The sequence below is a fragment of the Pipistrellus hanaki genome (assembly GCF_964339955.1).
Source record: "Pipistrellus hanaki genome assembly, chromosome: 1".
Classification (NCBI taxonomy): domain Eukaryota; kingdom Metazoa; phylum Chordata; class Mammalia; order Chiroptera; family Vespertilionidae; genus Pipistrellus; species Pipistrellus hanaki.
Window position 1 is genome coordinate 51,087,602 of NC_140503.1, and position 23,081 is coordinate 51,110,682.

Below are 23,081 nucleotides of genomic sequence, written 5' to 3' on the forward strand. Positions count from 1 at the left end.
GGTACTTGATGAATCATTATTTATTGTGTCCACATAAAGGGTGCTCTCTTAACACTTGGTAATCAAATACTGCATGAGACGCAGGGGTTAGAAAATATGTATTATCTTCATTTTGTGGATAAAGGGACAGATAAAGAGGGAGGAAAAAAGACTGACAGTAGATAAGCAGTGGTTTAAAAAAACCACTAAGGCCATGTAATTTTCCTGGTAGACCCTTCTCTGATCAAGATATTTTAGAGTCAGTATATGAAGGGCTATCAATGCGGGCATGGGAGAATCATTGCGGCAACCATGTCTTGCAAAATTTAGAGATGTGTAGAGAAATACTCAGATGAAATCGTAGTTTTTTACTCAGGTTTTAGAAGCTATGCTAGAACAGGAGAGAATTGCCGAGGCCAAGTTATAGCTCCTATGGGAAGTGAGCAGTAAGATAGCACCGGGGGAATCATAGTGGAGAAATAGCCTTCTATCCCTACACACGAACACCCGCACCGCCTTGTAGGGACATAAGAACAGATGTTCTGCAAACATCTGTAAAAGCACAAAGAAGGTTTTAAAAGGAAACTGTAAAAGTTCTCATGTGGAAGCTGCTTCTAGCCAGGAAATAATACAAGAGCAACTGAAATTGCAATCAGAGTCATTAATGTAGCCTTAAGATGCTAGGAGAACACAGGAAACCAAAGACATTCTTTAAGAAAAGTAATAGTGGGCCATTTTAAAGTCCCTATAAATATAAGAAATATTTTACTGAATTCCGTTGTAGGACTCTCTGAGGTGTTAAAACCGTTTTCTTTTGGAGTTGTTTTTTTTTTTTTCTTTTTTTTTCTTTTTTTTTTTTTTTTTTCAGATTCTTTACTAAATGGTAGAAATGAAATCAACAATTTGAGGAAATACAATTAGATTATTATTTTCCTGGCTTTATTAAGAAGCAGGAAGAATTTGACAGTTGATTAATTTTGTGGTAATGATGAATTCAAATGTAAAGGGTGGCCACTAAGAGATTATGTGAAAAGAAGCCTTACAGTTTTGAAATAATGCTTTGTGAGTTACTTTAAAAATTATACATATACCACAGGCCTTCGAATAACAAAATAAGCACACTTAAGATAGACACCCTTGAGGAACTCGGATGCAGAATTCAGGGTGTCTGCAAGTGGCTGGTGCAGGAATGCCACCTGGAGTTGACAATCAGTAAAGACACAGCCAGTGACCTCTCATTTCTCTCTAATGCATTGCCCGCCTTGCCCCCCCCCCCCCCCCCCCTTCCCTCACTCTCCAATGTGCAGCAAGTAGAAGGGATTTACCTGTTTTGGAAATCCCCAGATAATGTATGTAAGTTTGGAACTAGTAGAGCAGGGGTCCTCAAACTTTTTAAAGTGGGGGCCAGATCACGGTCCCTCAGAGAGCTGGAGGGCCGGACTATATGAACTACTAATTCCTACTGTAACACCTCAGCTGTGCTCACTGCCCAAAAAACCTGGCGGGCCGGATCAGACTCCTCTGCGGGCCACATGTGGCCCGCGGGCCATAGTTTGAAGACCCCTGTAGTAGAGCCTATGACTAAGTTGATTATTGGGATCAAACAGCTGTAGATTCCACAACCAGCTCTGTTCCTTTCCAGCATTGTGAAATGGGGCTCCTTTGTCTCTCTGGGCCACAGTTTAATATTTGTAAAATGGGAATAAACACTTTCAGAAGTTTTACATCTCTATTAGGAATGCAGTGTTAATTATTGGATATTTTTAACTTAAATACACTTTTATTGACTTTTAGGAAGGGGGGGGGGGAGAGAGAGAGAGAATATCCATGGCTGCCTCCTCATGCCTCCTGTGAGGGGTCAGGGGTTGAGCCTGCAACCCAGCATGTGCCCTGATCGGAAATTGGATGGGCAACCTTTTGGCGTATGGAATAATGTCCAAGCAATGAGCCACACTATCCAGGACAGTCTTTTTTAATGTATCCTATAGTAGTAAAATGCTTTTGTTTTGTTAATTCTCACCTGAGGCTATTTTCCCATTGATTTTTAGAGTGGAAGGGAGGGAGGATGGGGAGAGACACACAGAGAGAAACATCCATGTGAGAGAGACACATTGATTGGTTACCTCACGCTTGTGCCCCAACCAGGGCCAGGGATTGAACCTGCAACCTAAGTCTGCGCCCTTGTCGGGAACTGAAGCCAGCACCCTTCAGTCTGCAAGCCCCTGGTCTTTCCATTGAGCCAAACCGCCGGGGCAGTAAAATGCTTTGGCTGCCTTGCACATTTGAACTCTCTAAGTTGAATTATCGAGGCAGAGCCCACGATCCTTTCCTTCTACAAGCCATTCTCTGAGCTGTCCCTCTGTCTTCCAGAATCCCCTACTTTGAGACGAGTGCTGCCAACGGGACCAACATAAGCGAGGCGATCGAGACGCTCCTGGACCTGATCATGAAGCGGATGGAGCGGTGCGTGGACAAGTCCTGGATCCCCGAAGGGGTGGTGCGGCCCAATGGGCACCCCTCTGCAGACCAGCTGAGCGAAGGAAAGCCCAAGGGGGCGTGTGGCTGTTGAGAAGCCCAGGGCGCTCCGCAGTGACCTGAGGGGCCCGTGTCCGCAGTCTCCTCTGTGGGGGACACCGGCACACAGAGAGAGGGGAACAGGCACTGTGTACCGGCTCCTGCTCACTGTCCCGATGAGACCAATCAATAAAGCATCCAGTTTTTAAATCAGTTTGCCACCGCCTTTTAAACATTTCTTTAAGACTCGGCCTGAGAGTTAGGAGGGGTATTGCACATAGCCAAAAGTGCCTTACACAACCTTACTTAGCCTATGGCAGTAGATCATTCAAGGATTTTGGATTCTGTAGCCACAGAAGAGTGTGCTTATTATGAAGAATGACTGAGGATATTGTCACCTGCCTTCGCATAGATCGGCCCAGTGTCTCACATTCGAGATCTTAGAGGCAATTATAGAACCACCAGCCTTGAACCCAAATGAAACTATCCTACTTGTACTGTAAGTGACCTTCTAAAACGCCATCTAAACGCCTTGAATATTAAACAAGAATATGCACAAATATGGGGTTCAGGATCCTCAGATATTAATTCATGTAAGCATTCTCTTTAAAATGAATATGGGACAAACTACGGCCCTATCTGTAGGCCCTGGATAAACTGGATCAATCAGTTACCTACTGACTGTGATTCTTGTTTGTGGGAACGGGGTTGGGGCTGAGGGGAGGGGTGGCTTCAGATAGCAGGAGCGGCCGAGGTGAGGCTTCATGCCCAGTGCGGCTGCTGTATTCCCATCGCTCTGAAGGTTTGGTAGAAGGGACAGAGGACTAGATTGCCATGGCTTTAGTTCACTGGGATCTTAGCCTTTGTACTTGGCCGACATGCTGGCCACGTCTGAACATAGCTGGTGCTCATGCGAAGCTGTTTGTAATAAGTACACATTTTGCTTCTTTTCCTTCATGTTTATAATGTTGGTCGGGTGTCCTCAGACCTCACTTTGAATCGGCATGTGAACTACCAACCTTCTGTTTTCACCATCAGGCTCTGGATTGATGATCTTTGCAACCTGTTTTGTTTTTACATTGGCGGAATTGAAGGAATTCGTTTTTAATGATGTAAAATGTCCTTTTGCTATTTACTGGATGATAGATGTTTATATTTAAGCGGTTACATTTGTACTCTAGCTCAATGTAAGAAAAAATGAAGTGTTCGCAGCCTGTATTTTCCACTGAGATCAGGGGCATCTGTATTTGCTGGGTCTTGACAAGGTCACATATTCTTCTACATTGCCCAAGTGTCTTTATACCCAATTAAAGATGGTCTTAAAATGTGCTTTGTGGCAGTTTATAAAGGTCAAAGGGGACAATTCTTATTTATTAAAGTGGTTTAAATAGATTAAAATTTCCAAAGTGCTTAATAACTATTTAGAGAACAATATATTATAATTTAAATAAATGGATTTACATAAAATAAATATAAATGTGTGTTGTGGTAGCAAATGTTTGGCAAAGTGTAATTAGAAAAATACAACTTTTTTGGAAAGTAATTGCTTTTACATGATTATTTTCAAATGATTTTTTGTTTTATTTTTGTTTATTTTTGCCACAACTTCCTTAAAAAACTTAGCTGTGGTTACTAAGATGTTATGTATTTCTGTCCTTAAAATGAGAACTTCTTTTAAATCCTAAAGAAACCATTGTGTCCTATGCATTTGAATTGTATATTCTGGCGAGGAAAGATTCAGACACTTCAAGGGCAGAGTCATGGTCACAGTGGTACCTTCTCAAGTTGCCATAAGCTGTGTGTGGAGTAAATCATATTTTTACATTTACATATCAGGGAACATTTTATATGGTCTGTTTGTATAGTTAAAAAGAAGACAATTTTGTATGCTTCTGTCTTTTTTTTTTTTTTTTTTAAGAACCAAATGAGCAATTAGCCACAGATCCTATTGGCCTTAAACATAATATACAATTAAAATGTGTATACCTGATACAGTGCACATACATGAACTGTCTTTAATTATTGAAATAAATAATCTGTATTCTCTTTGGAAATGCTTTGTTTAAATTTGTTATTGAAGTGCCATATTTTTGTGAGTCAATGTGTTTTTTTTCTATTTATAAGACTGTGTAAAAGTGAATTGTATCTTCAGTGAGCATTGTGCCAATTGAGCTTATAATAAATCTAGAGGCCAGTGCATGAAATTCATGCATGGGGGGGGTGGGTAGTCCCTCAACCCAGCTGTTACCCTCTCACAATCCTGGACTTCTTGGGGGATGTCTAACTGCCGGTTTAGGCCCGATCCCATAGGGATCCCAAGGCTTCATCAGTAAGGATGTCCAGAATGACATCCAGAAGGTCGTTCGACTATCTGGCCTAATTAGCATTTTACGCTTTTATTATTATAGACTAGAGGCCTGGTGCATGAAATTTGTGCACTGGCAGGAGGTGTCCCTTAGACCATCCTGCATCCTCTCCAAGCTGGGACATCCCTCTCACAATCCAGGACTGCTGGCTCCCAATTGCTTGCCTGCCTGCCTTCCTGTCTGCCGGATTGCCCCTAACTGCTTCTGTCTGCCAGCCTGATGACCCCCTAACCACTCCCCTGCCAGCATGATCAATGCCTAACTGCTCCCCTGCTAGCCTGGTTGCCCCCAACTGCCCTCCCCTGCCAGTCATGTCACCCCTAACTTCCCTCTCCTGCAGGCCTGGTCACCCCCAACTGTCCTCCCCTGCCAGCCACCTTGTGGTGGCCATCTTGTGTGAGGGTGTGATGGTCGATTTGTATATTACCTCTTTATTACATGATAGTGGTCTAGTCTCTCAAGTTTGTATGTGATTGCAACTTCATTTCCCATCACATTGTTTCAAACCAGAGGTCAATACTAAAGGAAACCAAATCCAAGGGCACAGTTTCCATCAGGTCCTTGATGAGGGGCCAACCAAGACAAGACGTTCTGGAGGAAGTAAGCCAAATATGTTAATCAAACATTTGTAGAGCATGTATCATGTGGGAAGTGTAGCCAGTCTTAGATGAACTAAACAAGTAGGGTAGGGGCCTAAACAAAGACTGAGAGATGGATTCAAGAGGCATTGGGAAGGTTATAGTAATTGATTGGATGAGGAGGGAATATGTGGGGAGCTGGACTCTCTGACCTTATTTCACTCACTCACTCACTCACTCACTCACTCACTCACTCCTTTGCAGGTACACTGGCTTTGGGGCAGACAAGTGTGCTCCTGCCTCAGGAATGTTAGCAAGTCTCTCTGTCTGGGTAGCTAGTCTTCCATATATCTGCATGGCTCTCTCTCCCATCCTTTAAAGATGTTCTGATGTCACCTTGTCCAAAAGGACTTTACTGCCCACCTTCTAAAAAATATTTGTTTCAATAAAATGTAATTTCAATTCCCGTTCAGGGAACATGCTCAGGTTGTGGGCTCGATCCCCAGTGTGGGTTGTGCAGGAGGTAGCTGACCAATTCTCATCATTGATGTTTTTATTTCTCCCTCTCTCTTTCTCTCTGAAATCAATACAAACATATTTTTTTTTTTAATTACAATAAACACTTTGTTACAGGCACATAAATAGATAAATATATCAAACAAAGCAGAGAGTCCAAAGGTAGACCCAAAGAGAAGTGACATTTTGAATTAGTTGGGGGAGCCAAACTGGAATCCTATGTCATTATTTACACGTAAGCAAATTCCAGAGTAGTTGCAAATTCAAATGTGAAAATTATGCTATTTAAATAATGGAGAAAAGTCATGAAAAAAATCTTGAAGAGGGCTTAATAAATTAGGAAATGATTTCTAAATGCCAGTAGAGAGCTAATCTTAATATGTAAAGTACTATTAAAAAGTATGCCGAAACCAGTTTTGCTCAGCGGTAAAGCGTCAGTCTGCGGACTGAAAGGTCCCAGGTTCGATTCCGGTCAAGGGCATGTACGTTGGTTGCGGGCACATCCCCAGTGGGGGTTGTGCAGGAGGCAGCTGGTCGATGTTTCTCTCTCATCGACGTTTCTAGCTCTCTATCCCTCTCCCTTCCTCTCTGTGGAAAATCAATAATATATATTTTTTAAAAAAAGTAATGCAGAAGAAAACTGAAGGGTATAAATAGGCAATTCAGAAAAAAGTGAATTCCAAACATTTGGGAAGATTCTAACTTCATAATTAAATGTAAGTTCAAATAATAATAGAAAAATGCGGCCCTGGTTTCGCTCAGTGGATAGAGTATCCACCTGAGGGGCTCCATCTGCAGTAGAAGGCGTGCAGGAGGCAGCCAGTCAATGACTCTTTCATCATTGATGTTTCTGTCTCTTTCTCCCTCTTCCTTCCTCTCTGAAATCAATAAAAATATATTTTGCATCTAGGGGAAATAATGAACAACATAAACTGATGAACAAGAACAGAACCAGAGACAGGGAAGCATCGATCAGACTGTCAAACCTCAGAGGGAAGGTAGGGGAGGGTGGGGGAAAGGGAGAGAGATCAACCAAAGGACTTATGCATTATATATATATATATATATATATATATATATATATATATATATATATATATCTAAGCAATGGTCAGGGACAACAGGGTGGTGGGGGAATAAGAGGGGAGGGGTTTGGGATGGGCATGGGGGGATGAGGACAATTATGTAATACCATAATCAATCAATCAATCAATCAATCAATAAAATAGAGTTGAAAAAATATATTTTAAAAAATAATAAAAAAATTTGACCTTAGACTGGCAAAATCACCTTGGATAAAAAGGTGGTGAAAGAGGCATCTTACTGGTTGTTCAAACCTTTGGAAGGCATTCAGGATTATACACCAAATTTTAAAACTGTACACATCCTCCGACCCAGCAGTTCTATATAGATTAATCCCCCTTCTTTAAAGGTATAGCAGTGTAGATGGCTATCATGTATAATAACAATTTAGGAAACATGTTAATCCATACATAGGCAATCCATTAAAACACCTTCATACAATTACACATAAATAATTATGTAAAGAATGTTACATGTTCATTGACTTTTTAAAAAAGTGTATTAAATGCTTATTCACGAGCCAAGAACTGTATCGAGGAGACAGATAACAACACAGAAAAGGGTGCCTAGGATGCTTATCGATGTTTTAATAAAGGTGAGAGAGTACACACACATACACATACACACACACTATATATATATATATATAATGTTTGGCTATGCACAGAAAATCTCTGGCAGGTGCTCCAAGGATCTGATGGCCCCTGAGGGAGGAGTCCTGAGCTCTGGGGAAACCACCTGAGCTTCCCGTGGAAATGTTTGGGTTTGGGCCTTTTCCTGCCACATATGCATGTCGTTTAAAAGGGGGCCGAAGCAAAGATGGAGAACAGCACCATAAGTCTGAATTGGATGAGGAGGGAATTGCTGGTAACACCCGCCGAGCCTCAGACTCAGCTGCGTGGTGGCAGGGTCCCCAGGAGCGGAGGCTCCCCGGGCGCAGGCAGGAGGGTTTGGGGCGGGAACCTGGGGCGGGTCTGGGGAAGGGAATGGAGAAATGGATTTGCAGCGGGGAAACACCTATGGAGCAAAGCGCAAACCAGGGACAGCGTGTGGCAGAGAAGGAAACGGCGCTGTGAGAAAGCGCGCTCGGTGGACAGCACGAAGCCCCATTTCGCTTTTCCCATAGACCGCAGCCAGGCTGACGCGGCGGCTCCGCGCCTGCGCCGCCGGCGGTGCTGTTGCCGGCGCGGCCACGCGGGGGCGCCGTCAGGGCCGGGTCGCTCTCCCGAGGCCCCAGCTACCCGGACGTTCGCCTCTTCCGGGTCGGGAACTTGGGGGAAGAACCACTTCCTGTGCCGGCGCTACGTCACTTCCTTTCGCGCTCTGCGTCGGGGTGGTGGGTCCCCACGCGCGTCCAACATGCGTATAGAGAAGTGCTACTTCTGCTCCGGGCCCATCTACCCGGGCCACGGCATGATGTTCGTCCGCAACGACTGCAAGGTGAGGCGGCCGGGCCGGAGCTCGGCCGGGGGCCCCGCTTTCCCGCGGGGAGAGGGAGGCTTTGCATCGGCCCCGGCCTCCACCTCCCGCCTGGGCAGCTCTGCCTGCGGGCGTCCCGGACGGAGCTGGCCACCGGGCCGCCCTGGGGCGAGGTGGGCTGCTGCGAGGCTCCGGAGGAGCGGGGCAGGGCGGCCACCCTACAGTTCAGGGAGCTTTGTGGAACGGGTGCCCAGTCCGGCGTCGTGGTTAATGTCCGCAGCCTGGAGGTGGAGAAGCAAGCCTTGGGGCTGTCCATAGTGTGTAGAGGTTGATGGAAATGTTTCATTCACTTAGCCAGTGTTTCCCAAACTTTTGACATATGTGTGCCCCTTCTGTAATTTTCGTAACGCTGAGTACCCCTCGTATTCATGAGAAAGTAGAATTAGGCGCAGCTAAGCACGGTGCAGTGCATATCCCCACCAAACTCCGGTGCAACGTCTACCCCCACCAAACTCTTCCCGTACCCCTGGGGGTACGCGTACTGCACTTTGGGAAACACTGATAGGCCTAGTAGACTTACGTATTATGCAGTTATTGGAGGTGAGTGTGTGTGTCTGGGGGGTCGTATCGATGACAAGGCCCGGGCAGGAGATGACATTTGCCCTGGATCTTGAATTGTGCGCGAGCAAGTGTGGAGAGGGCATTCCGGGTGGAAGGAAAGGGAGCAGTTTGAGCAAAGGCTCAGGACGGAGCATCGTGGGTGGTAACAGAGGCTTGGGGGTAGGGCTATAAATACAAGTGTAAGAGTATTTGCAAAAAGATGAATCTGTAAACATAAGGTAACACACTCATAGATACACCGTAAGGGGTGATTGTGAAAGACTTCGTGAACAATGCATGAATTTGGAGGTGATGTTGACATGTTAAGGAATTACAGTTCCTGCTTCACTGAGTTCTCTCTCTATTATAGATGGGAGATACCGAGCTCATTAAGTCAGGAGCAAGGGTTCTTCCTGAAAGTGAGCGACCAAATCTCTGTTTGGGTACTTGAAAGAGCAATAAGATTATATTTTTACATATATGTATATATATATATATGCATATGTATGTATTGGAGGTGATATATAGTACAAAATGAACCATTGCCAGTTGGAGTCAAATTCACAGTGGGCAGTGTGGCTCTGTAGATGACCTGATCGTCATGATTTAATGGTTTTTGTCCAGCAGTGCTTGTCAGCTGTGTTTTGGAATTAGAACCACAGATGTGGGAGCCGCTATTTAGAGCTGGATGTTGATCTGACAGACACCTGGGAAGTTGAGGTCGGTGAGGTAGGGAAGGTTAGGGAAGACCAGGGGATCAGAACAAACGGATTGGAGAAGTTAGAAGTAATGGAGACCCTGAAGCACGAATGAAGGAAAAGCACAGGCACCCCTTGGAGATATTGTAGATTCGGTTCCAGACCACCACTCAGATGAAGTGAGTTGTAATCTTTTGGTAAAAAAGCGCAACACCTGTGAAGTGCCATAGGGTGAAGTGCAATAAAATGAGGCATGCCTGTTCTCATTTTATCTGTGTTGATGAATCCCAAATCTGTATCTCCTTAGCTCCAGTTCTGAATTTTCCACCTGCCTGGGTAATCCTGTTGAACCCACCAGTGAGCCCGCTGAAGGAGCGTTCCTTACTATACCTCAGATCATTTTGCTCTCTGAATTAATATCTCTCATCTGCAGACAGCTTTGCTAGAAATGGAAGAGTCACCTTTGGATCTTTCCCCTTTTGTATCTAGTTGTTAAGAGTGCTATTCATTCTGCCTTTGCAAAGGATAGTGAGTGGTGTCTTTGCTTTCTCTTTTCCTGCCCTGGTTCCAGGTTCGGCACCTGTCATTTTTTCTAGCCCCCGAACTAGTCTTTCTGCCTTTATGCGCTTAGCTTTTGAGGCTAATCTTTCATAGAGACGTCCCCTCTTATACTTCTTAGGTAGCTTCTTAAAGGTAGAATTAGTGGCAATGCTCCATATTTTCACATAGTTTATAAACAGGAAAAATACGTCCTACTGAGTGCTTCATAAATGTTGACTTGGTGGAGGAAGAAAGGGTCAAAGGACGGAGGTGTGATTAGGTGGATCGTTTGTTTGCACGTTGAAGATAGGATGATGCTAGAGGACAAAATTAAAAGGGACACTTTAGCCTTCATAGCTTTCTCACACATAATCCATCCACCAAACAGGATTACCCTGTAGGAGAGATTTAATCACCTTATTGTGTTTTTCTGTATTACTTTATACATGATTATTATATATAACTTTATCCCATTTTTTATATCCTAGTTTGATCTCAATCTCTCTTATTTCAAAGTGAAACTTTATCATACTTAGCTTGCTAGCCTAAGTTCTCAAGGTAGGGATTTATGTTTTAGTTATTCTTGTACTCCTATACCTCATATAACATCAGGCACATAGTAGATGCACCTTATTTGCTGATTGAATCCCCATCCCCTCTTCAGATGTTTCATGTGCTTGTCAGAGAATGTGTATAGGTTTGGAGTTCAAGTAGACTTCCCTCTAACTTCCCCTGGGCTCTTTCTGGAATTGAGGAGACCCAGGACAAGTTCAAATCCCTCATTAGATATAGCTCAGAAATGGGAATATGTCTAGGAGTTATCTAGTAAGTATTAAACATAGGAGGCTTTTACTTAAAAAGGTTATAATACTTTGGGCTGGAAATGCTCAAAGAAATTTTACTGATAGTGATTTCATAGTGAGTTACTCCAGGAGACTACAATAGTTTTCATATTTTCTTGTTACTTTGAAATTAATTCAAGAATGCAGACAAACTTTCACTCAGGTCTGTCTGAAGAGGGCTCTCCAGGAGGTATGAGCCTAGATTAGATTAACCTAGTATTGACCATTTCGAAGAAAAGTATGCTTGAGTGTGTATAATGACCTGCTTGAAGTTCCCCATAGAAGAAAGTATACGTAAAATGAAAAGTATTTTGGCTTGTGACACATGCAAGTATTTTGCCTTATTTCAGTTGGAAATGTTTATACCTCATTTTGATTTATTTTTAAGGGTCACATCTTCTCAGGTGTGGTAATTTAACTAAAAAAAAAATACCTTTTCATATTTCAATTGTAATGTGTTTTAAGACGTTACAAAGTAACAAAATAACGCAGTTTAGACTTGCACAATGAGTCCCAGTAAAACCATTTTAGGAGCACATCGAGGCATCCTTAAATTGTAAGCATTACTAAGGTGGAGAATTAAAGTAGTAATAAAGATTCTTCCAAGTAGATTTTAGAAAACAAATCTATAGCCAGTTTTAGTTGCTTTTTGAAATTATTTTATGCAAGGATGGAAAGAACCAAAGGAGATCTTGGGATGGTGGCTTGAAGCTTTTACCCCAGCAGAGGTACATAGAAAGTGAATTTTGAGAATTATTGCAAAATGGGAAGTGATTTAAATAAATGACTTTCCTTAAAACTGTTCCTGATTCAAGATCATTATAAGGTTTTTACTGTTATTTTATAAAAATGTTAGTTTGTAACCATATTTTCAGGGCCCTCAGCTTTTATTTATGATGGTGCTTGATAGTAAAAAAATAGTTCAATTTCCATTTAACCTGGTATGTCCATATATTTCTTAATAGTATGGTAAGTAGAAGCAATTGTGAGTGAGGAACATAGTATGTTTTGTCTGGGATGGGTAATACCCTATGATAAAAAATAAAAAACAACTTTTAATACTGACTTCTCACTATTTTAACTTTTCTTGTAGGTGTTCAGGTTTTGTAAATCCAAATGTCATAAAAACTTTAAAAAGAAGCGCAATCCTCGCAAGGTCAGGTGGACTAAAGCTTTCCGTAAAGCAGCTGGTAAAGAGCTCACAGTGGTGAGTATAGTTTTTACAGTCTAAAAATTTCAGGTTCTTTTTTGGAGGAGTTGGGGCGGTTATGTGATTTAATTAACTATAACAAAGCTTCCTGCAACATGATTGATGAGTGACTTTTGTATTTGGTTATAGTAGTAATTTTTACATGAGCCTATAATCCATAAATCTGTAGAATTTGAAAAGGAAAACAAACCCTGTAATCCAGTTTGTAGAAGTGATCTTTCTTAGTCTCAGAAAACTACTTTTAGCGCTTGCAAAGAAAAGGGTAAAGCTGGAAATTACTGTTGAGGGATTTTGAGAGGAAGTTAAAAAATTAATTAAAGGATTCTTGAACAGCAGTGAGGACTCAGATGAGGTTTGTAATAGACTCACTTATCAGAATATAGATTTCCTTGGCAGGACTCTGTGTCTGAAGGCGGAGAAGTTAGTTCGGAGTATTGCTGTGAGAAGTGAATTTCGTGTGTGAAACTCTGTCCTCATATTGCTGCTGTTCCTGAATTGGTCAAAGGGGAAGCTTGTCCACATTCACCCCCTTCAAAGGGAGGAGCTGAACGCTGCTGCACAGGCTCCCCTCCAGGGAGGAAGTTCTAAATTGCCCCCTCCCTCCATGGCTTACTCTTCCCCCAAACCACGGCTATTGTCCCACCCCCCTAGTCCTTAAGGGCAGTGTCTAAGAATTGCCATGAAGCCCTTTGTTGGCTTCCTTAACAAAATCAGAGGTTTTCAATGAATGTAATGAATATTTTTTTTACAAGATGCAAGGCCAAATTATAGTTACCATTACAAAAGTAATTTTCAGTATGGGAAAGCAGAAACAAGCACTTCAATTGTAGGTGGCAACTATATGAATGAAGAAAGAATACCAGTCCCAGTCACTTGCTGGTGACCTTGTCATTGTTGATGTTGTTGTTCATTATAAATGAACTAGCCAGACACAGAGTTAGTGCGGTTCCATATTCCTGTGAGGTAGATTTGGAAACCAATAAACACCTGTAGTTTTTCCAAAATTGTTTTGCATGTTTTAAGATAAATAGGATTATTAACTGTCAAAATACCAACTACAATAAGAAGGAACCTGAAGAATTTCTGGGCAAAGCTTATGTCATGTAGAGTAGCATTATATTGCCTTGAAGATGTGTAATTTCATAGCTTTATGCTTTAGCACGAAGGTGTATAGGTCTTCAAATGTGTAAGCATGGGTATTTAGGTTGAACCACATGAAATTCTCAATGTTTGATTCTTTTGATCTATGAAAAATGGAAATTTCATATGGTTCAGCCTAATACACAGTTTTCTGACTGTGATCTCATCGAGGAATGGGAAGTTAGGGAAGCTTTTTCAATTTGTTTGATCCTGTGAGTGCTATATGCCTCTTGAGGAATCAAGTTTGAGCTCTTCCCTTCCCTCCTTTTGGGAATCACTTGGATATAGATAAAAGTTTTCAGTAGGGCTGTCTTGTACATCATAGTGTGTAAAGGAGAAAAGGTTTAAAAACTTGTATTGTTGGGATCACCTTTGGGGGAATCTTACTGTGTGTCCATAGTTTAATACATTCTGAATGCTTGTCAAAAGGAGAATAAATTTTAAGAAATGTTTCCTTCATACCTCTCTAAAAACCAAACCTGTCCCCCTTTTACAGGATAATTCATTTGAATTTGAAAAACGCAGAAATGAACCTGTCAAATACCAGCGAGAGCTGTGGAATAAAACGAGTAAGTCACAAGGGAATGCCAGGAATTTTCATAAGCTGCTCAAAATCCTTTCCCCAAGTGGCTGATGTGTCCATTATAAAAATAATGTAATTATTAAATTTGATAATATTTAAAGTGCTCACACACAAAACATCCAGAAATCTGAAGGGAAAAAAAAAAGAATATTTTGTTGGGTGAGTGTGGTATAGTTAAAATATACACAAAACTTAGCACACTTTACAAGTTGAGATGATTTGATTTAGAGATATAGTGTATTATGTAAAATTGAGTGATTTGATAAAATTAAAAAGTGCAGAAAGTCTTAGGTCAAAATGAAGCTATAGGTTACTGAAATTAAAAGCAATATCTTGTTCTTGTAGTTTGTTGTTTTTTAAGTAGGCAGAGATGACAGAAAGTACACATGTAGTAAAATTGAGTTCTTAAGATAGCTTGTAGATTCCACTGTTTGTGTGTGTTTATGGCCCCGGGCCCTGCCCTTTCTTCCCGCCTTGATGTCATTAACCACTTCTAGTCGTGTGTTGAGGGTGATGTAGTTTGTTAACTAGTAGTCCCTAAAGCTCAACATTTTTTAAACGTTATTAGTTTGTAATGGATCACAGACAGGGCATCTCTTTCAACACGTTTTTCTCAGCCAGTCAGTCACAAGAATTCGGGAGAGGAATTGAATGTTGTGGGCATTTGTGGTGGTATTTGACACCCTCTAAAAGCTTTACTTTTCTGAACTGTGTGGAGGAATCAGAGTCTAGTTTTAGAATTGCCTTTTGCACATAGCACTAATTCTGCTTCAACATGAGGCCTTTATGTTCTTCTAATATGCTAATAAACCAAAACATGAAATATTGAAATCAAAAGAAATGAGTATTTGAGGCCAATGGGTCTGCTAAGCACTTGAAATGTGGTTAGTCTGCATTGAAATGTGCTGTAATACCAAATACATGTGGTTATTGAAGACTTAGTATGAAAGCAAGCATAAAATGTCTCTAATAATTTTTTATACTGATTGCATGTTGAAATGACAATATTCTAGATATGGTGGGTGAAACAAAATATATCATTAAATTTGATGTTGACCTGTTTCTTTTTAATGTGTTTGCTAGAAATTTAAAATTACATATCTTACATTGGACAGTGCTGATATAGGTACTAAGCATAGTTGGGCTCAGCTTCTGTACACATTTTCCAAGACAGTTGGATTTTAGTGGTTGACTGGTTCATTTTACCAGTATTTATAATGTGCTGATTATTTCCCAGGAACTGGAAGGAAAACTGGTCTTTATGACAGAAAGATGCTGTCTTTCATTTATGGAGATGACGAGCTGAGAATGGTATTAGTTGCTATTAATCTGAGTTCTCTGTAGAATAAAATTTGAAAAGCATTAGACTGCTTTACTATAGAAGGACAATTTAGTAGTAAAAGCTTTTGTAAAATAAAACTTAGAGAAATGATTCTGGTAGTCAAAAATAGTTAACAGTGATGTCAGCAAAGGGTACCTCAGCTGTTTTAGTAGAGTTTTTAAAAAAATGAGTTTTTCATTTAATAAATTTCTAAATCAGAATAAAGAGTAAAGAAGTTATTGTTAAAGCTCTTGCTTGAATGTGAACAACTTGCTAACTCTTATGAATTTTTTTGTAGTTGATGCAATGAAGAGAGTTGAAGAGATCAAACAGAAACGTCAAGCTAAATTTATAATGAACAGGTATGAATATATGTATAGAGTAACTCTTGGAAAAATAATTGCTAGTAGTCATTTAGAGGCATGTTTTCCCCCCCACATAACTTTAGACTTAAAAAAGTTGGTAAGAATAGTATAAATAACTTGCATATTCTATTAACATTTTGCCACATTTATTTAATCCTTGTCTCTATGGCAGGTTGTCATAGAGAAGAAGCATGCACCAACAGCTTTTTAGCTTTAAAAGATAGTGAAAGCATTACAGAGAATTCCAAAATGTTTGGGAACAAGTCTGTTAGTTTTTTGTTGAATGTCTTATGAGTTTGTGCTCTTGTAATTACTGAATGATTTAAAAAGTCGGGTAACAGGGACTGTTCTCTATTTGAGGAGAGATGATGGAGGCTCTAGAAGGTTTGCAATGCATGTATACAATAGACATTGATCTCAAGACATTTAATTTCTCCCTTCAATCTCATTCCTTCATTCACTCCACAAATATATATTGAATCCTCATTTTATTTCCTATTAGGTACTAAGTATACACTGAATGAACAAGTTTGTAGTGTAGGAATCTTATTTAAGCTAATTTGTAACTAGAAAATAATTGAGTTCCCATTCCTCATCTATATGGCTTATTTAATTATTTAGTAAATTTTATTTTTAAAAATTACAGGTTAATGTCTAAAGTTTTAGTAACTGAAATCTTGGCCTTAAATGTTGCTACCCTAGGTTGAAGAAAAATAAAGAATTACAGAAAGTTCAGGACATCAAAGAAGTCAAGCAAAACATCCATCTCATCCGGGCACCTATTGCAAGTAAGTAAAGCATTGTGTAGGAATTCTCTGCTTTAAGTAGAGAGATGAAAGAAATCTAGATTTTTGTGGCCTATGTAATTTGTTATCAATTAGCTCTTTAAGGTTGAGTATTTTTTCATGTAAATGTTCTCTCAGAACATTTATGATATAATTTGGTTAAATAGTTATAAGTTATTTAGTATATTTTCCAGTTTAAGTCAATTTTTTTATATGTGTTTTTTTTTTCTCCTTCATAAAATCTTTTCTGTAAGTTATCTCTCCATGTTAATCAAAATGAGTTGAGTAACAATTTCATAGACAGTTTTGCCTCATACCTGTTTTTATTAAAGGAAAGGGTTCTATGTTAGTGGTTCTCAGACTAGTCAGTATGGGAATTACTTGGGGAACTTAGCATAACTACAGAGCCTCTGATCCTTTGATTCTGGGCCTCTGTTCTTTAAGTAGTTCTCCAGGCAATTCTGATAATGTAAGTTTTGAGAACTACAGTATTGTATTAAAACTTTCTCTTTGTGTTTATGTAACTTACTAGAGGCCTGGTGCACAGATTTGTGCACTAGTGGGATCCCTCGATCTGGCCTGCTCCCTCTTGCAATCTGGGACCCCACCGGTGCATGATCAGGGCCCGGCAGGGAACACTGGAGAGCTCTAGGCATGTCCGGGCCTGTCTTGTCCAATCCTGATCAACCAGAACCCCAGCAGCAAGCTAACCTACTGATCGGAGAGTCTGCCCCCTGGTGGTTAGTGTGTGTCACAGCAACTGGCCGAACAGTCAAATGAACGGTGGGACACTTAGTATATTAGGCTTTTATTAAATAGGATTAGTAGTCACTCACTTGGGCAGTTGTCTGTGTGCAGTTTCTTTTGTGAGGTGTGGAAAAACCAGTCTTTACTCAGCTGGCACCAAGTACTTTGGTGAGATTTAGGCGAAGACTTGATTTCTGAATGATTCCATGCCTAAAGCTTATTAGGAAAGATCAAATTCTGTAAGCACATGTTGAGTAGATTTGTGTTAAAGTTGTACCTTGGTTGTGTTTGTACCAAATTTTATTAAAACAAAATAGAATCCTGGCGCATTTGTTTCACATATAGATGTTAGAAACTGACACCTAAAACACAATAAGAATGAAATATTGTTATCTAAGTTTTTAAATAACCCTCTAAGGTTGGTAGTACAGTGTTTAGAGCAGGGACCATGGATCCATAAGGGCCAGGGTTCAAATTCCATCACTTTGACTCACTGGACTTACCAACTGAGTGTCCTTGGGCAAGTTCACCTGTCTCTGTGCCTCAGCTTTTCTCTTCTTTAAAATGTGCCCTGGCCGGCTTGCTAAGTTGTTTAGTGTTGTCCTGATACGTCAAGGCTGTGGGCTAGATCCCTGGTCATAACCTTGATGTACATACAAGAATCAGGGCACATACAAGAATCAACCAATGAATGCTTACCTAAGTGAAACTACAGATCTGTGTTTCTCTATAATTTTCCCTCCTTCCTTCTCTCTCTCTCTCTGTAACCCTCCCCCCCAAAACAGTAACTAAAATGAAATAAAATGTAAGTTATTATGAAGGTGAAATGAGCAAATGTAAGTAGAATGCCTTCTTAACGCTTGGCATATTATAAGATCTGTATAAGTTTATTTACTATTCTTAAATATCTTAGAAATTGCCAAGGTTATTTTAAAACATCCAAGATCCTTTATAAACTGTTGATGAGTTCTGTAAGGTCACGTTGAGTTGATAAAAGTTTTAATTTTTCTTTTTAAGGCAAAGGAAAGCAGTTGGAAGACAAAATGGTACAGAAACTACAAGAGGATGTGGACATGGAAGTTGTTTCGGACAATCCTGTGTAACCATTTCTATGAGCACATTGGAAATGCCCTTTAGAGACTTGGGTGCTCTAAGTTACTGATTCATTTTTTACATAAGGTGACTCAGATGAAAAGGTGATTAAAAATACCTCTCTTCTACATTACTATCTGCAAAACATCTGATAATATGGATGCTAGATTGCACCTCAATGCTAAATGTTCAGTGATAGATATACTGATAGTGATAGATGTTAAATTATGAAAATTTTATAAATACAAAGTGAATTGTGGACATAAAATGGTGGTGCCACTTGGATAATGGCACCAGGAAGCATTTATGTAGTAACTGATGACAAACATTCATGGCTAGTGATATATAAAATAAAATGTTCTTTTCAGTAAAAATCTTTCCTTTATTAACTTTATAGAAGGAGGGATATGACAAGGAACGAACAATCTGAATGATAATTAGTCTCAAGTACTCATTTATTTTGATTTCAATATTTCATGTTTTGGTTTATTAATATATTAGAAGAACTGCCGGGACCGGTTTGGCTCAGTGGATAGAGCGTCGGCTTGGGGACTGAAAGGTCCCGGGTTCGATTCCGGTCAAGGGCATGCACCTTGGTTGCAGGCATATCCCCAGTGGGGGGTGTGCAAGAGGCAGCTGATTGATGACTCTCTCTCGTCGATGTTTCTGACTCTCTATCTCTGTCCCTTCCTCTCTGTACAAAATCAATACAAAAAAAAAAAAAAAAGTTCCTTAAAAAAAAAAATATATATATATATTTTAGAAGAACATAAGAGCCTCATGTTGAAGCCTAATTCTGTTGGATTCTTTTGACCTGGTTTACCTGTTCAGAAAGGCAGTTGTGGATGTTGGGATGAGTGTTGAATAGTTGTTTCCGAAATGGCACTCTGCTCTCTAATTTCACTTTTGAGAAAATTCTAACTTGAGATTCCTGGTAGAACAGGCTTTATTTTTTTCACTCAACAATGATTTAGAAGCAGGGGAATCCAAGAGCTTTTCTTTTAAAAAGCTAATTGTTTTCAGGAAAATTGAATTTATGGGTAAAATGTCTACATATTATTTGCACATAAAATAATTTCTTTAGTAATTGACTACATATTTATTATTTAAATGTACTAAACGAAGGTAAAGTATCAATTACTTGGAAGAAAATAACTTCACCCACATATACTATTGAGGTAGGATATATGTTTAAAGAAAAATATATACTAATACTTCATGTTTCTGTACTTTTATATTACTTACAAGTTAAGTATGTTAATAGTGTTAGGAACTCATTTTTATGTTATTTTTTAGGGCAGAATTTAGAATAAATGAGAGGTTTTTAGGATTATAGAACTAGTAATGGCTAAATTTTTATTTCAGTATTAGTAATAAATTAGACTGATCCATGGCCAAGTGTTAAAAGACCTGAATTCTATGTGGTTTTGCCTCTGTGTTCTTATTTGTAAAATATGGCTCATTTATAAACAATATTATTGGTAACAATTGGGGGAAATGTATACGTAATCAAAAGACATTTGTAAAATTACCCTGTATTAATTAGTAAGAGCTATACTTGCTGTAGTTCGCTAACCTGAGGCACCTGATGGTTTCCTAGTTCCATCTTCAAAACCTGCGATAGATGAGAGATTACCTGTGGAAATTTTTTATTTTTTTAAATATATTTTATTGATTTTTTTTTACAGAGAGGAGGAGAGAGGGATAGAGAGCTAGAAACGTCGATGAGAGAGAAACACCGACCAGCTGCCTCTTGCATACCCCCTACCAGGGATGTGCCCGCAACCAATGTACATGCCCTTGACCGGAATCAAACCTGGGACCTTTCAGTCCGCAGACCGATGCTCTACCACTGAGCCAAACCGGTTTCGGCAACCTGTGGAAATTTAGAACTTTCTCTGAGGTACTAGTAAAGGTCTCATCAGCAGTTTGTTTCCTGTACCGGGGACTGGGAAGTGGGGTGGCTGGAAGCTGCTTTCTCACCTCAGCCCAATCCACAGCCTTCAGGAAGACTGACAGGGAGCTCTGGGGACGTTTCTTTGAACCCCAGGGAAATCCCAGGGAATCCTGAAACATGAGTGTTTTTTGTTTGTTTTTTCAGATGAAAAATTTTTGAATTCTCACCAGAGGATATATTTTCCATTGATTTTTAGAGAGAGAGAAAGGGACGGGGGAGACAGAGAGAAACCATGTGAGAGACATACCAATTGGTTGTCATCCTTTACAGCTGCATTTAACTCAGAACTACCATGAGACTAAAATATCCTGAGTGCAAACAAATCAACATAAAGACAAGCTTTAATAATTAACCAATTTTTAAGAAATATTCAAGTGAATTGAGGACAAGAGCAATCAGACCAAGAATGCAGATAAAACCACACTATACTGTCCACTGATTTCTCTACCATTCACAGAGGGCACCCCCACCCCTATTGCCATACAAAACATACCTGGGTTATTTCTAAAGAACTTCCAAAATGAGTTTCGACAGTGTCCAAATCTAAATAAAAACTGGTAGAAGAACTGTTGAAGTCTAGTGACGAACCTGCAATTGTGACAAGGTTACTATCCGTATTCCACACCCATAATGTGTCCCAGTTCTGTGAACAAGAGTCTGAGCTCGTTTGCACCATTGAAAGAATCTGGCAGAAACAATGACCCTGAAATAACCGACAAAAACACCAAGCAAATAGTAAACACATTGTGAAGCAACTCTGTTTAATTCTACTTAAATGATGCTGTCTCCTTCAGTAAACATTTGAAGAGAAAAGGACACAGGTGTCTCACTGGCTGACCTGATGACTGTAAATCACCACCTAGGTCAGTTTTCCCAAACTTCTCTCATGATGAGAATCACCTGGTGGAGTTGTTAAAACACAGATTCCTGAATCCCAACTAAGAAGTGCTAAACTAGAATTTTTGGGAACATATAGGTAAAATTGTATACTTAACTAGTGCTCTAAGACAGATTTTATATACAGAGCACTAAGTTAGGTATGCAGTTTTACCTATATGTTCTCAAAAATTCTAGTTTAGCACTTCTTAGTTGGGATTCAGGAATCTGTGTTTTAACAACTCCACCAGGTGATTCTCATCATGAGAGAAGGTTGGGAAACACTGACCTAGAGCAATACTGTCTTAAGAGAATTGCACAACTGCCTCACCACACAGTAATCTTGCTGCTGTCTCCAGGGGAATTGGCTCTCGTGGTTCCTGCTGCACCCATCCATGTGAACCTGCTTTTAAACCAATCAAAGAGAAAATGAGAACCAGCTGGGGCAATCAAACCCTACAATCTCCTGCAGAAGTGATCTGGGAGACAGCCCTTTCCCCATCAACAAGCTTGATGGAATTTATTTATTGGGGTGACATTGGTCACATGAACATAGAGGTTTCAGGTGTGGGTTTCTATGCTACAAGATCTGTACATTGCACTATGTGCCCACCACCCAAAGTCAAATCTCACTATATATTAGGACCCCCCCCCCCCCCTCTCTCTCCACTCTTCCCTGGCTACCACCACATTGCTGTTTGTGTTCACGACTTCCAATTTTATACCCACATATGAGTGGAGCCGAATGGTTCTGTGCTTTTTCTGACTTACTTCACTTAGCATAATGTTCTCCAGGTCCATCCATGTTGCAGATGGTGCTCTTTCATCCTCTCTTATGGCTGAGTAGTATCCCAATGTGTAAGGCAGTGTTTCCCAACCTTCTCTCATGATGAGAATCACCTGGTGGAGTTGTTAAACCACAGATTCCTGAATCCCAACTAAGAAGTGCTAAACTAGGATTTTTGAGAACATATAGGTAAAATTGCATACCTAACTTAGTGCTCTGTATATAACATCTGTCTTAGAGCACTAGTTAAGTATACAATTTTACCTATATGTTCCCAAAAATTCTAGTTTAGCACTTCTTAGTTGGGATTCAGGAATCTGTGTTTTAACAACTCCACCAGGTGATTCTCATCATGAGAGAAGGTTGGGAAACACTGGTGTAAGGTATCACATCTTTACCCAGTTCTCCCAGCAACCCCTCTCCTGGAGCTATATACCTGAAAAGCTTGAAATCATTACTCACATTGGCCAACATATGGGAGTGTTTCTAATTTAAACCTTCACTGCCAGGCACCATTTCTAGCCTCCCATAAGACACTTAACTCATTTCGGATGGATCACGAGGATTCTCGCTTCATATTACACAGTGTTTTACAAAACATCAAACGTTAAGAATATATTAGCTTATAAGAACATGGAATAAATAACTTCAAAATGCAATGGGTATTTCATTTTAAAGTGTGCCTTGAACATTTATGTAAAACGGTTTTTGTACTCGTTCAGTGGAAACTTATCTGGCCACTGGGTAGAGCTAGCAATAAAACTACTGGTCCACAATGTGTTTAGTCCTTTGGCGGACTGTGTAAGACTCTGGCTGACCACCAAGGGTGCAAATCCCCCTGAATAGCTACTCCTGGAAGAAGGGGATGTGGAAGGTGGGTATTCCTCATTTATCCCTTTAAATCTTTGCATGCCCTCACTCGGTATCAGACACCGAGCCAGATCATGGGGTGCAACAGTAAATCAGACGCAAGGCCTGTCCTCAAGGAGCTTCCAGTCTGAAACCAAATTACAACCAAACTACAAGTGAGACACACACACACACACACACACACACACACACACACACACACGTCATTTGGAA

The 23,081-nt window shown here is 40.2% G+C and overlaps 2 protein-coding genes and 1 long non-coding RNA gene across 9 annotated transcripts in view; 2 read left to right on the forward strand and 1 right to left on the reverse strand.

Moving 5' to 3' along the window:
- The window catches only part of RAB27A (RAB27A, member RAS oncogene family), a 69,721-nt gene extending 65,264 nt beyond the window's left edge, over positions 1–4,457 (forward strand). For all 7 annotated transcript variants that reach the window (XM_084878633.1, XM_084878639.1, XM_084878637.1 and 4 more), the window contains one exon: positions 2,350–4,457. In XM_084878633.1, the coding sequence (XP_084734759.1) occupies positions 2,350–2,548 (199 nt within the window). In that variant the 3' untranslated portion in view covers positions 2,549–4,457. The remainder of the gene's footprint in view (positions 1–2,349) is intronic.
- Positions 4,458–8,329: 3,872 nt separating this feature from the next.
- RSL24D1 (ribosomal L24 domain containing 1) lies at positions 8,330–19,788 on the forward strand. Its single transcript, XM_084879438.1, has 6 exons — positions 8,330–8,476; positions 12,229–12,342; positions 13,982–14,054; positions 15,688–15,751; positions 16,457–16,542; positions 18,304–19,788. Exons 1-6 carry the CDS (start codon positions 8,396–8,398, stop codon positions 18,387–18,389), a joined length of 504 nt encoding a protein of 167 aa, XP_084735564.1. The 5' UTR covers positions 8,330–8,395; the 3' UTR covers positions 18,390–19,788.
- Positions 19,656–21,996, reverse strand: LOC311620603. Its single transcript, XR_014794714.1, has 3 exons — positions 21,501–21,996; positions 20,255–21,194; positions 19,656–20,014 (listed from the first exon to the last, which is right to left on the reverse strand). It is a non-coding gene; the product is annotated as an uncharacterized lncRNA (long non-coding RNA).
- Positions 21,997–23,081: the final 1,085 nt, after the last annotated feature.